This window comes from Etheostoma spectabile, chromosome 5 (assembly GCF_008692095.1).
Source record: "Etheostoma spectabile isolate EspeVRDwgs_2016 chromosome 5, UIUC_Espe_1.0, whole genome shotgun sequence".
NCBI lineage: Eukaryota > Metazoa > Chordata > Actinopteri > Perciformes > Percidae > Etheostoma > Etheostoma spectabile.
This window is the reverse complement of record NC_045737.1, coordinates 147,377-163,914: the sequence shown is the minus strand read 5'-3', so window position 1 is coordinate 163,914 and position 16,538 is coordinate 147,377. Positions and strand designations below refer to the sequence as shown.

The 16,538-nt window shown below is 39.5% G+C and overlaps 1 protein-coding gene across 2 annotated transcripts in view; it reads right to left on the bottom strand.

Moving 5' to 3' along the window:
- Positions 1 to 14,521, bottom strand: part of LOC116689300 (sarcoplasmic/endoplasmic reticulum calcium ATPase 2) — a 32,853-nt gene extending 18,332 nt beyond the window's left edge. The window contains exons 1-5 of one of the 2 annotated variants that reach the window (XM_032515797.1): positions 13,805 to 14,521; positions 12,708 to 12,725; positions 12,220 to 12,302; positions 8,064 to 8,168; positions 7,112 to 7,250 (exon numbers count right to left, since the gene is read on the bottom strand). In XM_032515797.1, the coding sequence (XP_032371688.1) occupies positions 7,112 to 7,250; positions 8,064 to 8,168; positions 12,220 to 12,302; positions 12,708 to 12,725; positions 13,805 to 13,922 (463 nt within the window). In that variant the 5' untranslated portion in view covers positions 13,923 to 14,521. The remainder of the gene's footprint in view (positions 1 to 7,111; positions 7,251 to 8,063; positions 8,169 to 12,219; positions 12,303 to 12,707; positions 12,726 to 13,804) is intronic. The other variant, XM_032515798.1, reaches the window with a different exon arrangement.
- Between the last annotated feature and the right edge of the window lie 2,017 nt (positions 14,522 to 16,538).

The window sequence follows — 16,538 nt, the reverse complement described above, 5'->3', positions numbered from 1 at the left end:
CCCTTCTGAGAAGGTCAGGTAACCCAGGTCACAGATGGAGCAATGGAAGTTTGGGGTGAATACAACATACAGCTTAAAATGCAGTTAACTTTCTGATGGTGTGGATCAATAATCTTAGAGGATTACTATATTTCATAGCTACACCTTTTCACTTTATAAAAAAAAAAAAAAAGATCCCATCCCCTGAAGAGATTTAAAGGATTACCCATTGGTGCATCACAGTAACAATACATTAAAGTAGATCTTAATAAGCCCAAAAGCTTTACAATTACATTACATCCTAGATGGTTGTACAACACTTCCTTTGCCAAGTCATTGTTTTTGAAGAATAAGAAGACACGGCCCAAAATACACACACATATACAGGGACGTGACCGGCAACCCTTCAGTTCCCAAGCCAAGTCCCCATGGACTGAGCTATTGCCACCCCCAAAAGAAGAAATACTGAGAACTTCTAAAAGTGAGCTGAGCCAAGAAGCATGACTACGGGGATAGGCTTATAATGATGGTGCTTGCTGATGTCATACAACATACAAAGAAACCAGTGATTGTTGAGACTCTGACACAGTGAAACACTGGAATTGTTTCAAGACTGTGTTACACTGCAGACCTGGTATGAACAAGTGTGTGTATATCATCTGTCCCTTTGCGTCAACATCCTTCTTGGTAGAAGTCCAAGCATCTCCTCATTTTTACCTCTGTGTTTGCCAACAGGTCATAAGAGTCCTAGAGAATTTTCAGTTATAAAAGTTCAGACCCAGCAAAACATTTCACCCAAAGTAACTCCCAGATATGTCTTTGAAATGGACCTATCAACACCAGGCGAGGCAGTGACCAGACCAAAGCGGTTAGCTTTGGCACCTGCCTCTGTCATGTGTTAGGGGATAGAGTGTGGTTCGGCCGGCCAGCCAGCCAGGAGGCCACATGTGCTGATGGCAGCTGAACAAAAGGCTGACCTGTCATGTTGAGCGGACCATTCAGAACCATCAACAGGTGAAGCATCCTGCCGCTTTCCTTCCAACACTATTATTCAATGATGTTATATATAAAAAAAAAAAAACGTTGTTTCTCTCCCCATGTGACTCTAGAGTGGCTACTCACTCCAAAGCTAAACGTTGTCACTTTTTAAATTCTTCCTCGCTCTAACACACACACACACACACCTACACACACCCACGCAAAAGAATAAACATCAGGCCACTTCCGTTATTTGCACTACAAAGAGTGTACAGATTTGTTACTTATTTTTGGGCAATAAATATCAAAAGTTCCAAAACATCTATGTTGTTATTTGTATCGATCTACTAGACATAATGTTTACAGACATGGCATTTTATTGGAGGCTAGTCTCACTTTGTCCCACAGCAACATTTAAAGAGTTTAGATTTGTGTACAGTTTCTGTTAACAATGTATTGTACTAAGTGTCCATTTCATTATAATATTCAGATTTGTCATCAATAATTGAACATGCACATGTATTTTATGTTCCGTCAAATAGGGGTGGAGTTGGGGTCACATTTGAGCATTTAAAAATGTACTTGAAAGTAACGCAGTAACTAGTAACTGTAACTACTTACTTTTTAAAAGTAACTTGCCCGGCACTGATTGCAGAGTAAATAATGTTTAGTTTGCAGTTGCCTGGCAGGAGAGACAAACCAATACTTAACAGCTGACTGGTTTCTTGACTTCCTCCTGTTACGTAGTCACTGATACAGATTCAAACACGTGTCAGCTGACTTTGGAATGAACCATCACCTATGACCTAAATTACATTAGCACAATCTCTAAAGCATAATCATAAGCATAATCTCTAAAGCATAAGCATGATCTCCACACTGTCTCCCTGAGATCTCTGCTTTGCCTTTGTTGTTTGTTACAAATCTTAATACCTTTAGTAGTATTAGTAGTAGTAGTAGTAGTAGTAGTGCCTTTATGTATGAAGCACTTTTCAAAACAAGTTACAAAGTGCTTTACATTCATTTAAAAAGCAACAACAACAAGAGAAATGACATAATAAACCAGAGAATCTTAGGTAACATTTTGGCTTTTATAGGTTAGGAAGTTTTAGCTCGTATGGGGTAAGAGGTTCAGCTATATATTTTGGAGCTACCCATACAAGCCTTAAAAGAACATTAACAATTTTGAATCCACTCTAAAATGGACTGAGAGCCAATGCAGTGCTTTTAAAATTGGTGTTATGTGTTCTCTCCTGTTGGACCTGGTAATGAGTCCAGGACCAGCTGAGGCATTTTGAATGAGCTCAAGTTTATTGAGGTTTTGTTGTGAGAAACATGAGAAAGCAGCAGCATGCTGGGCCTCCACATAGCATGCAACGGTTTATGGGGACTGGGGGTGTTTATAGTGTTCCCTTCATATCAAAAATAATCATGGTTTCAGTAGAAGCTGGCAGAAATGACATGTACATTTACCATTACACAATTAACTCTAAATTGAAATCTATATCAAGATCAACCACTAGACTAACATTTTAACCACCCACACAATAATACAAAGACCTGAACCTTTGACTTCCTGACGTTGTGGTTACAGAGAAAACGTATTGTGAAAGCAAGGAGGCATTCTAGAAAAAAATATTAGCAGACTAAACGCTATGTAATATAAACATCACACAAAACATGATATCAAACTTGTCCTTGCAGCCTTGTAAGTGGTCACAACAGTGGTCAGCTTAAGTTAAGGTGACCAGATTTTTCAGACAGAATCCGGGGGCATTTTCAGCTCAGAAGCGTAAATACCTCCAAAACACATCCTGTTTTTATTTTTGTAAAACTTAAAATGGGGACACTAGACCTAGAGCTGTTCTCATTAAGGGCGAGTGTCCCTAAAGGTCTGATCCTTGAATCACCCCTGCTGCTACTACATAGTTGTACTCCACTACACCTCAGAGGGGAATGTTGTAATGTTTACTGAACTACATTTATCTGACAGCTTTTGCTTTATTGCTTCAGGCTTGTTTCTGCAACAGCTCATTGAGTGTCGGATACAATAAAAACTATCGAGGAAAGATTTTCCTTTAACATTGACACAGTATTAAAACGAGATCGCTGCAGTCGGCAGCAGCAAAACAAGATACAGTGTAAGTTAAAAGGATAATTGTCCAGCTTGTATTTACGTTAATAAAGTGCTCGTTTTGCTAGTGAAAGACTCAGATTAATATTCTAAGTGTCTGACAACTTTATGGAAAGGACCTCTAAGGAGGTCGACCTTTCTGTTAAAGATTAAGATCCTTTTTTAAAACATAAAAGTGCGTTTTCTAAACCCACCGGACTCCATGTAAATAATCAGTAATTTTAGCATGGTAAAATGCGGCTTTCTAAAACAACTCTGAGCTCTGAGCAGCGCTGGCTCTGGCTGTCTTGAGCGACTATTGGCTACGTTTGGTCAATGTTTTCAGTCACAGTGAAATCCGGGGACATATCCAGTTGGGGACAGGTCACCAAAACAACGGACGTCTGGTCACCCTAGCTTAAGTATATATGTTCAACAGGTCAGAAGTCAATAGTCTTTTCATGTCTTAGGGTCAACACTGTTAGTTGTGGCCCCTCATTAAAGCCTCACTGGAGTTAAAGTCTGACCTCTCACTATCCCATCTATGAGCAAACAACATAGCATGGATTCCCAGCAGTCAGTGCAGTATTACTTAGGGTTAGCAAGGATAGTGCAGTGGGCTGAATAGTTGACAATACATCACATGTACAGATACTTTGCAAGCGTCCCATTAAATAGGAATTCAGCAAAATGACAACCCTCTGCATGCACAGTGCATTCTCCAATCACATGTGCAGCCCACACTACTGCCCACACTGCTGCACTATTTAAGCCAAAAAAATACATTCATGTCCCTTTTGAATATGTTACTGGAGTGAACCAGGAGATAGTAGCCTAAAGCAAAATGCCGTCATAACACCTTCTGCTACTTTTTGCTAGCTAACTGTTACCACATAGCTTGATTAAAAAATGCTAATTGAGGAGTTTTAATTAATATACAATATTTCCATTCCTTCTTTATTGAAAAACATTTCTTTAATACATTATTTGTTCACTTCAAACCTTATGTTTGCACACAGCCCACATTTTCAGCTTGAAATTTAAAAAAACATTTCCCCATCGTGGATATATTGTTCCCCATTAGCTAGCTAGCTAGCTAGCTAACTCACCGCATGGCACATTTCACACAATGTGTGACAAAGCAATGGATTTATTTGGCAAATTAATGGATTATGTCTGCTTATGATATGGCAAAAGGTTAGTTTCTATCTGAAAGACATAGACACGGTAAATACAGCCTGAGCAAATACCGCTATATCTTTTTTATTCTTGTTATTTTCTGTTAATTCCCACAGTAAGTTTCCACCTTTAATATTACTCAACCGGCAACACTAAACATTTTGGTCAGTGTTTACACAAATATAGTTAATGCTGAACCTCACATACATCGATCTCTCCAACCAAGCCTTGTTAGCGCCTTCAACCTGCAGTTTGGCTTGAATAAAATTCTCTGTGTCCCTTCATCAGAACTACAAATGTTTTTGCATTTCTAAAGCCTGCTTCCCTGGTCAGCAAGATGAGACCAGTTCTCTCAGTCTTGCTGACAAGTCAGGGACCTTTGCCAAAAAGTAGTCGCTCTGTGATAAAGGATCATTGCCAGACCACATTAAATGTCACATACTATCCATGGTGTCTGGAATCTTAGTGGAGGGTACGAGTGCTGATGGGCAGGGTTGCTCTGCAGTGAGCATGGTGGGGTGGGATGATTAACCAAAAAGCGCTTCCCTATAAGGCCATCTCTCTCAAGCACAATAGGAGATCCTCCCCCTATACTGCCCCCCAAATGAGTCCGGCACTACCAGACTCCTACACAGGCAGCAGAGAACAAACCCACTGAGTTCTGCTGCTCTGAGAGAAAATGCCAACATCCAAATCTGCAAGCCCCCGACACCGAACTGTAAACTGACAGCATGCAGTGAGTTATAAAAAAGGACCTAAATCCACTGGAAGGAGATGTGAATTCTATATGTTATCAGCCAACATATTTTAGAGGTTAGTTAAGTGGGGCATGTTAATTACTCCTTAATCAGATTTTGGCTATTGGGACTTGCCCATTTTAAAATGAGTGCAAATCTAGATTATAGTAAAAGACTGGTAAATTATTACTGCCGGGGGTTAGTTTTAATGTCCTATTGCATTATTTGGCTAAGCCACATTGATGTAAATAAGTCTTTCATCAAGCCGACAAGAACAGTCCACAGGACTACACAAGACAGCAGACTGGACAGGGAAGACCAGCACAGACAGTCAACAGCAGCCCTCAGAGCTTCAACTGCTTCAAGATTATATTTGAAAAGACTACTACAAAGATGAAACCAAGCATACAATAATCTAGTTTAGATAAAAATCTTAGAAATGCATTACACAGAAAATTGTATTGTCATGACATTAAACTAATTTCAGTGAGGGAGCGACTGATGAGCAATGAGGTGTGAGTAGGCGGCAGCGTTTAAACCCACAGCAGCACCCCGACAGAGAGCAGCACAGATTGGCTGCAGGCTATTCTTCTCACGGCTGAGGCAGCCACAGAGGGCTCGTCTCAGTGTCCTCTACCACGGTTCATCAGCCAGCATCTGCGTCATCACACTCCTCTGCATGGCAGGGGTCACTTTGAAGCTTCAGCAAAATATTATACAGAAAAAAGGAAGCCTCACAGGAAACATTGGAAAAGATATTTGGAGTATTTAGGAAACAAGCTGAGCTAAGGAGCTTCTTCTTACTGCAGGATAAAACATCCGGTTTTGCTGCCTGCTGGGCTGCATTTTTGAGTAAGCCTCCAGCTACTTTCATTAATGTTTTAAATAACTAGGTCTCTAATATACAAGAGCATAGTGTATCTGACTTACAAGTTTCTCTTTTAACATGAGCCAAAAAAATTACGCTTTCTAGACTGACTCTGCTTCACCCACGGGATGTAATCAAAATGGCATGATTAACACTGTCAGCCTAAAACAAATGATATACAGTATGCTGTAAGACACTAGAGAAATTATACATTTTAGTTCCCAGTACACTCCTTCTTCATTTGCCCTTGTCAAGGTTAGTCAGGAGTCCTACTGAACCTAGTCCGACCACATCACACACTGTAGAAAAGTTCCCCACAGCAGGATGGGAGGGGCGTGCACGGGGTGGGACCAGACACCTGTCATCTTCACCACTGTCACAGCCTCTATAAATACAGCATTCCATAATCTGAACGGCCTATGACAGCTAAAAATAAAACCTACCAAACTATGCACGGCTGGGGCTAGTGGCTTAGGGTTAAACCGCGTATCAAGATAAAACTAGTGTTTTAAGGACTTTAGCATTACTCAACGCATCCACCTGTTCATTCTTCTGCAAAATGTTATGTATGTGAGCTGTGGGAGGGGAATTCAAAATCAAAAGCATTACAACCTGCGATATTAGCTGCTGGAATACAGCAGCATGAATCTGTCCAGCACTAAATTCCTGTACTGCATGGGGGGGGGGGCTGAGCTTGGATCTTAGAAAAGTGGGCCTTGATAGCATATGTGACCAGCCCTTTGAGACAATGGGTTAATAAGAGCATCTCAAAATACATCACTCTTGCAGGGTGAGTCACCTCTGCAGTGGCACATGGGGATGAGGGGGTTTCAACTCATGCTTGTGCTAAATGTAATCCATGACCATACGTGGACTCATTTGATCTGTAAGCTTTACCCGAGGCAGAACCAAACAGCAGCAAAAAACTCTCGTATTAAAAACACATGATCTATGCTTTAAACTCCAAAACAAGTACCACGCAGAAAATAGGATCTTTCACAGAGAAACAAAGTACTGATAGAAGTTGCAGTTAGCATTACATTGCCATTTTTTTGTGAATTTCAAGGTCCATGTAATACCCTAATGTTTCCTTTGCTTGAGAAAAGTCTACAAATCAAACCAACACCTAAACTTTTCACATTTCAGTTTGCCAATGCTCTAGTCTAAGCAACAATTACAGTCAAGTAAGGTTAAACCAATAACAACAAAGTCATGTCCATTTCAATATGCAAAAAAATCAACAGCAGCTCAACCTACCAGCAACCTCCACGATGTCACCCGGCACCAGGTCTCTGGCCTTGATCCTTTGCACAGTTTTCCTGTCTTGCCGGTACACTTTCCCCATCTCAGGCTCATACTCCTTGAGTGCCTCAATGGCATCCTCAGCATTGCGTTCCTGGTGAGGAGAAAAAGGAATTCAGTGCCAAAGACATTCATTAACTTTATTTGATTTCTGAGATGAACTGATAAAAATCACATAAACTAAGACATGCATGTACTTTGCTCTGCTGGTCTGAACGGTATGAGAGCATTACCCTTTGATGAAGAAGTGACCATTCTAAGTTAGATGTTTATCTGGTCAGGTTTTGGTTGGAGCATTTAGGTGTTAAGTGCGTGAAAACGGGAATATAGTGACATAATATTCTGCCTTCATCAGCAAGAAGAACGCATCACTCAAAATGGACTTCTTTCAACGTTTTGGATGCTGCAGTTCACAATGTTAAATTGGATTAAATTGCACACTAGGCATTTATTAGAAGGCCTTGGTACTGCATTGCATTGGATTAAGATAGGTGTACTTAATATTAGTATTTCTCTTTCCATGTTGATATAGCCTACAATATGATTTTTTTTCTAGAGCCCACTGTAAGATTTGCAAAAGCAATAGCTTTCAATGCCATACTATAGCTATAGGTAATGCGTTAATTTTGATTTGATGTTAAGATGGTTCCCTACAGTACGTGTCCATTTCTTCTGGTGAAATCAATAAAGCTAGGTTTCAATCCATTTAGAAAATCAGGTAACATTTTCATTTATAATTCATCATTCTGCTGCATACGTAAATGTGATTTACTTAAGGAAAATGCATTAGATCTGTACAATCTAGAATTTAAAAACAAAAAGATTTGTAGACCTATTCACCAGATATAAAAAAAAAAATGTAGTGGGATTTAAAAACACTGACTTCCTAGACCTAAAAGTGTCTCACCTGCCACACACCAACGATGGCATTGGCTATAAGAATGAGTAAAATGACAAAAGGCTCCACAAAGGCTGTGATAGTTTCCTCTCCCTCCTCAAACCAGGCCAGGACCTGAAAACAGTACGAAAAAACATACATCATTATCTATTAAAGACATTTCACAGAACAAGTGGGTATGACTTTCCAATGATGAGAGTAAGAGACAGAAATCAAGACAGAACAAACAAGGTTGTTCAGAACAGTAAAAATACTGAAAAACTAACTCTCTGATAGATGACGACATCACAAATCATGCATGTGACAGCAGGTCTTTTATTCCAATACTGTGAGGGTTTAGCTAATTGTTGATAGCCAGAGATTGTTAATAGCCGAGGATCATCCCACACATTCCTTATAGAAAACTTAATGTACTGGGAAGAAACAATCTTACCATATAACTGCACTTAAACACTTTGTATCTTACTTTCTTACTTGCTTAAGTTAAAATGGAAATATAAGAGCCTCAATCTTCTGAACTTTAGTCTCCTTTTAGCAGTACATTTATTCTACAACTGGACGATTAATCAAATATTTATCAGCATCGCAATTCTGAAGCGGTTATTGACATATTTTTCCTTGACGATAATTTTACTAATATCTTAATAAAAATCAGTTGATAGCCTACTTTCTCCTCAAAAAAACATTCTACTGGGTGTGTAGTCAAGTGACTTTGCCCGGACCAGTCAGCCCCATGGAAAGCAATGGAAAGCAGAATGGAGGATAACTCAAACATCAAGTCTGAGTCAACGGTGCAAAAAAAAAAAAAAAACCCCGCTGCTGTCCGTTGTCTTGAAACATTTCGGCTTCAAAAAAGATGATTTAGAACGTGTTTAATTAGCGTTCACTTATTGTTATTTAGGTAAAATGTGCAATTAATTGCGATTTTAGGACATATCGTGCAGCCCTAATATATTCTATTCAATGTTGGCATTGATGATACTGCTCCGTCCATTTCAACTGTGCAGGAATGCAAACTATTTCATAGTCATTTGATTAAAAAATGCAAACACGTCAGCCATCAAGAAGCCTCTTGCAAGTCAGATTTACACAGTTTGACATCTATTATATTAAACCTCTTACTCCCAATATTCTGACCATATTCTGACCTGGAGTCTCATTTAGCTTGAGTGTCACAGGGAATTAGTTAATTGTTCCATAATGTAATAAAGCAAGCAATCTTAGTGAGACCTAAGTATCTGGCTGTGGAAGATACTAAACACATTTTAGCATAACTCAAATGGCAAGCATAACCCTTAATAGCGGTTTACTACAGAAGCACAGGGCTCAAAAGTGCTCTACTGCATGTCATAACACGACCAAGAGATTTACATTACTCAGACTTGCAAAGCAATAAGCAAAATATATATAATAAATATATAAATTTGGGTATGGTCCCAAGTAGAGTTGGGCGGTATCCAAATTTGGATACCGTCAAACCTCCTCCCTATTTTACGTGGTATTACCGTGACTAATTAAAAATGATGACGTAAGGCTCAGATGACGTCAAACTGTTGGCTTGTGCCTCCACCGTTCAGAAACTGAATACCAAATACTAATACTGAAACCTCTCCTTTCTCATTAGGTCGGAACCCCAAATGCTGCCAAACTGCAGAAGTCGTGGTCTTCTTTGAGACCTGGTCACTCAGTGCGCAACTTGCCATCTCCCCCCCACCCCTATCTCTCTCCTCCACACTGTTACATGATGACAACCACACATAAGCATTTTTAGGCATTAAATAATATTTCATCCTTGTCTTCTATATAAGTGCATTGCATGTTTTTTATGATGGTATTGGAACCGTTGCTATTTTTAAAACTCCATGGTACACCGTATTACCGCCCAACCCTAGTCCCAAGCAAACATAACAACTCTTAAACTAAATGTAAATGGACTGTATTTATAGTCACAATAAGTGCTTTACAAAGTACAGGAACCATTCACACACTGTGACCAAGGCTGTCATACAAGGTGCCACCTGCTCATCAGATAAACTCCCACACACATTTACACTCCAATGGCGCAACATCAGGGTTCAGTATCTTAACCAAGGACACTTCAACATGGGACTACAGGGCCAGGGATCAAACCAACAACCTTTCGGTTTGCAGGGAACCACTCTACCACTGAGCCACAGCCGCCCCAAACTAATAGAAAGTCTTTATACGCAGACTTTAAAAATACTACATCAAAAACCTATTAGCTATCCCCACTGCCATATCACTACTAAATACAACTTACTCAATGTTGACAGTTTCTTCCATTACCAAAATGCCTGCCTCATTTTTAAAACATTACATGGGCTTGCACCTCCACCACTGGGAGAATTTATACAACATTAATTTGCTTTCTATCTTTCTTGCATTCTTTTTTTATTAATGTAATATGATGATGTGTTGACCTGCCAAGGGACAACAGATGAAAATTAGCTTTTTTGCTAACTCTGGCACATTTACATTTTGAGTGTGAACAAAAAATGTCAATTGATGTGCATTGTCCTGTTTAAATAAACAAATAAATAATATTTACAAACATAATTATAGTATTTACAAGTCAATTAGTAATCTATACCTTTATGTATAATACCTTAATGTATTATAATAATAATAATAATAATAATAAGTGGTAAATGACTTGTTTTGACTTACCAACAGTCCAAAACCCAAAGATAATCTGTTTAAAATAACACAAAACAGACAAACCCAGCACATCTCATGTTGGAGAGGATGGAACTAGATAATGATTCATTTTCCTGCTTGATGAGGACTTTAACAATAAATTAATAGTCAAAATAGTTGGAAAGTACTTTTTTGTCAATTAACTGATACAGCCCCTCAACCATATAGCCCCTCAAGAAATAATGCATTTTTAAAAAGATGCAGCAAACCCTTTTCTCTTAACACCAAAATCAACCATGCAAACAGAACTTATGAAAACTTGGACTTGAACTAGATTTAGTTTTCACTAACAACTTAAACAGTTAGCCAATGAAATGTTTTTTCTGATTTTAATTTGGTTCAAAACTCGATACATACATTACATATAGTATGGGAGGGATTCATTCTATGTTGAGGTGTGTGCGTTTGTATGTCCGATAAGAGCCCACCCACTGAGGGGTGAGAGCCCAAATTTGGTTGTGAGTGTTGCTCTGTTCCCCTGTCTGACAGCAGACACCGACACCTCTTTATCACCTGACTGGACACTGCACACACTACATGCCAGCTCACACACACACACACACACACACACACACACACAGGCAGACACACACATACAGGGGTCCTCACTTATCAAAATGTTCTTTAGCCATCTGTTGATCAACTGTGCTATTGATTCCAAAAAACATAAAAAATGTAAGCTTGCAGAAATGAATCGTGCATTGCACAATGCCAAAGACAAATACACATTTGTGGGTTAATTTTTCCATGAAAAAAACACTTTTTGCTTGAATTTGGTAAAGCACTTTAATGAAGCCTTGCCTTACACAACAATAAAAGGTGCTACTACTATGTGGAAATGTTTGATTTGATATAGCTTTAGTAGGGCCTGGAAACATGCTGATAATGGCAGTCCAATATTAAACATCCATCTATCTATCTATCACTCAAAGTCAGAGGCCCATGGGAGACCGGGGTAAGCCAACACAGCAGTCATGCTTGACGACTCAAATGTCTTACTTGGCACATGGTGATTGCAACTCAATGCTACTACTGCTGTTGTCACCATTCCTCAGATGGGATGCTAGCCTTCTCAGCTGTTTAGCTCTCTAATATGCGAGTGTAACCCCAGCCGGGTTAAACAAACTGAAGACGTTCACACTTCAGCACTATGCACTGCATAAATTTCCCTCCTGCCATTTAACACACAGGGCTTTATTGTAATCCCATCAGATATTTTGATTTCACATAAACACTCTTTCAGCTCGAGGTGGAAAGGGAAAGCTATTTGATGGATGTGGCGACTTGTCCAGAGACACCCTTATCTCTCCTTCGCTTACTGTACAGGTTATAGAGTGGAGACGGGAGAGATAGTGGGAATAAAAAACTAACTCATCAATGCAAAACAAGACAGACAAGACAAGACAGCCTTTCATCAAAGTGCAAGAAAATATAGTGAAATACTTACAAAAGATATGCATGCGGCCAGCAGAAGAATTCGAACAAGTAAATCTTCAAATTGTTCAAGGACAAGCTCCCACAAAGATTTCCCTGCGAAAACAGATATACAAAAACTCTTTTATTCCTGGTTTCTATTCAGGCACTCAACTCAGCTAAGAGGAGGTGATAGCCCTAGCGTATATCACTGACCCCTGTATTTATTTATCTTTATTATTATTATCATCATCATCATCATCATCTATTGTTTTTTGTAGTTCTTCTATTTACTCTAATTATGACTCCAACACAAATCTGCAACTATTCAGTCTTAAACTCAGGCTGAAGCTGCTCTTTATTACTATTTTTATTGTGTAAATTGTTGTGCGGTTTGTGTTGTAGATTCTCATGTGATGTCTTTCGGCTGCATACAAATTGCCCTTCGGGGACAAAGAATAAACTGAACTGAACTGAAGAGAAAACCAAAACAGTAACAACATCAGTGACAGTAGTGCTTACCTATCTCTGCTGGTAACTCTGTGTGTAGAGATGTGGGAGTGAGTCCAGGAGCCGCACAGGAAACAGACAAGAAAGAAAAGGAAAAAAAAGGTAAGTTGTGTATGAATACTTGCCAGATGGAGACATGCAGTTCCTCTTTCACACGATGGGGAACTGATTCATACAACGAGAGGAGGTAAGTACGTATGTTCTGTGAGACTGAGAAGTCTCAGACAAACACAAGTTGGTGTCAAAACCACCAGCATGTTTACAGTTTCACTAAACATTTGGATGATTTAGTCATATATACTGTACGAGAGCGGATATTTTGCATTAAATACTTACAAGTTTTGACTATTCAACAAGAACCAATCATTTAGCAATATTTCATGTTTCTTTACGTGATTTCTCTATTCACATATCAGGTTTACATTACTAACAGTGGCATATAAATCCACTCCCTTAGTTGTGTAAATCACAATTGGGGGAAATAGGAAAACTCCAATCAATGTAAAGGCCAAAGTGAGTTGACAATAATATAAAACAGCTGTTTCAGCCTGAAACAAGATAGATTAACTTAATGGATGACGTTGCTACAGTCATCCTGTGGGCACTGCCGGATCTCACATGGGCTGATGTGTTGCAGTTCTGCTTTGAGGAACATCCAACAAGGTTAAACTATGTTCGACAAAGACTAAGCGTTCAACAAGGTCACCATATATTTACAACTACTGTCAACGATGTCCCAGCGAGGTCTTGTTTACCAATGTTATCACTGTCAACAGTGTCACCATGATACAATATTACACTGATACAATGTACAGTAATGTTACCGTACCTAACAATGCCCCAGTGTTCAACAATGTTACAATGCCCTCTAAGTAATGACTAATTTTTTACTTTGTAAGAGACGGGAAACCCTCGAGGTCACCAGTGATGACGTCAGCCAAATTTCTATATGGAGCCGGGTACACAGACCGGCCGATGATGGTGCCTTTTACCCCATATCCTGAATTCCTGCGCTCACACTGGCCATGTTACAATGACAAGACATTTTTGCACAGTTTCTCATTCACAGCAGCGGCATGTGTGGTGGTCTATAGTTTAAAATTCCGTACCGTTTAGGCCCCATTTCTCCTTCTGCCGTTTCACCTCGTCCAGGGAAAGTCCTGTGCTTTCATTGACGCAGAAATGACTGTAAACTTCTTCCACACTCTTCGTGTGAGCGTTTTCCATGGCGGACAGACGGCTCCTTCCCGCACAGCTTTTAAAAAAAACAACAACTGCCGTATGGTAACTTTTGGCTATTTAAAACTGTAAATACTTTCAAATGTATAAGGAGTTTGCCAACTGAGAGCAGGACATTCACACTCGGATAGCTGATAGCTATTAACCGCGGTTCAACGTGTCCCCCTGCCCTCTTAAGATTTTCTTAACGCGAATTACGTAAAAAATGTTGTAGTGAGAGCCAAATTACTCTTCCCTGTCTGGGTGAAGATTATTTGGAGCGTCCTCTTATTCCGGAAAAGGTTGGAAAAGAAAGGTCTGCGGCAGTGTCCTGTGTTAAGTACTGCATTCACCCGGTCCAGTTCTGTGTTGCCGTGCCGTCGCTTACCGTTGCGCAGCTCTCTGTGGCTCCACACAGTGCTGACAGTCTGGTTTTATCAAAGTGCCTCACTGCTGCCCCTCTTCCCTGCGCGGCATGTGGACTAATATTATTGGACGAACACTGTCAGCTACGTTAATACCAGGGAGACATGAAAAACACAATTAGACGAACACTAAATAGCAAACTAGACGCGAATTGGCTTTTCTTGCTATGGCATGTCCCACCCTACTCTGCCTTACTGGAATACATATCCGCACATCCCATTCCACCGTTGTGGTTTCCGTTGTATGAAAACAAGCAAGCGTCAATTTGCATAGCCTACATTTTAGTGTTTAGAATTAGCAGCCATTGGCATCAACGTAGATATTTGCCGTTATCACATTAGTGATGAAAAATGGTATTACTGTTATATGTGCTATATCGCAGATTGTCGTCCTTGTCTTTCTTACTTGAATGTCCCCTGTGGGGCATCATTCAAGTTGCATGAGTAGCCTACCCACCAATGTCACTAATGTGTGTGTCTGTGTGTGTGTGTGTGTATGTATATATATATATATATATATATATATATATATATATATATATATATATATATATATATAAAAGTATAACCTGTGTATAAGTCTGTTTAGATTCACAGACTACTTTAAAATTCCCCCAGACTACAGGCATCCCATTAGAGGCCCCATGTCTTTGTATATACATTGTATAACTACCTCATTTACATACACTTGACTAGGGGCAGTGTTTGCCTTTTGCGAGAATGGGCTATGCTCCCTAACAGAGAACAAAATGATTGGCCACAGATTTACAGTCGCCAAGACCAAGGACAAAAACTGGGCACCTTAATTAAGAAACCTGTGCTTTAAGATAAGAAAGGCTTCTGTACCAGACACAATCAATAAAGCCAAACTATACCTGCTTAAACAACTACATCTGCGTACCAACTGTAATGGCAGCCAATTTGCAACAGAGGTGTGAGGTCACATAGGTCAACCCTAGCCCCCCATTATGTTTTTTAGTTAGGGGTATCATTCAGATGTTTTACGGGTCTCGTGTGTATCATCTGTTAACACATCTTAAAAGGGCCCCGAGAAGCACAAAGTGCTATAACAATAACATGGCACTGCATCAAGCAGCCTTTTACAATGCACACTTGGTCAGTTTGGCACAAGAGCCACTAACACAGGCTGTCAACAGCAGATTAAGTTCCTGTGGGAGGAAGGGCAGGATCCTGCAACATCCATGAAGACATTTGTTGGGAACAACGCAAGGCACTCAAACCTTAGTATGCATGTTGTCATGTTTGCCACGTTACTTGCTTAAAAGGTAATCAAACTGTAGTATAGGAACTTATAGAAGCCCACTTCCGCCCATTTGTGATTAAATGTCCCATTAAATTGTGCTCTTTGGATGGTTTTATATAGACCTTAGTGGTCCCCTAATACCATATATGAAGTCTCTTTCCCAAAATTCAGCCTTGGTGCAGAATTACAGCCACTAGAGCCAGTCCCACAATGAGCTTTCCTTAGTATGTACCATTTCTGAGTCTGTAGGTTTTTATGAGGGGGGTGGGTGGCCTTGACCAACTGCCACTTTGCTTGTTTGAAAGTCATGATGTCTCTCTCTTTCATGGGTGGGCCAAATTCTCTGGGCGGGCAAAGCAGAGAAAGGGGAGCTAATCTTGCTCCTTATGACCTCATAAGGAGCAAGATTCCAGGCCGGCCCACTGGGGGACCATAGGCAGACTGGGGGAAATCATATTAATGTTAGAAAAACTCATAAAGTGACATTTTCATGCCATGGGACCTTAAAAAAAAAAGACCATGTAGTCATTATAAAACCTCTTCAAAATAAAGACTATGTATCTCAAAATGAGTTATCTCAAAATAATACAAAAATCCACAAATTATGAATTAGTATATACTGAGAAAACTTCTCAGTATTCTGAGATACTAACTCATACTAAGTCATTGTGTAATGATACTATCTCATTATTTTGATATTTTATACTATTAAGTGATATTGAGATACCAAGTCATTATTTTGAGAAAGTTTGTCATTATAATGATGTACAGGGTCTTTTTTCCCCATCACATATATGGGCTGCCATAGAACCTACAATTTGTTTGAATCCACATTGATTTACGGGTAAATAATTAATGAAGGCATATCAGCTGGACAATTAAATGGTTTCCTTAACTAAACTGTTATTTATACATGACATGATATAAATGCAACAT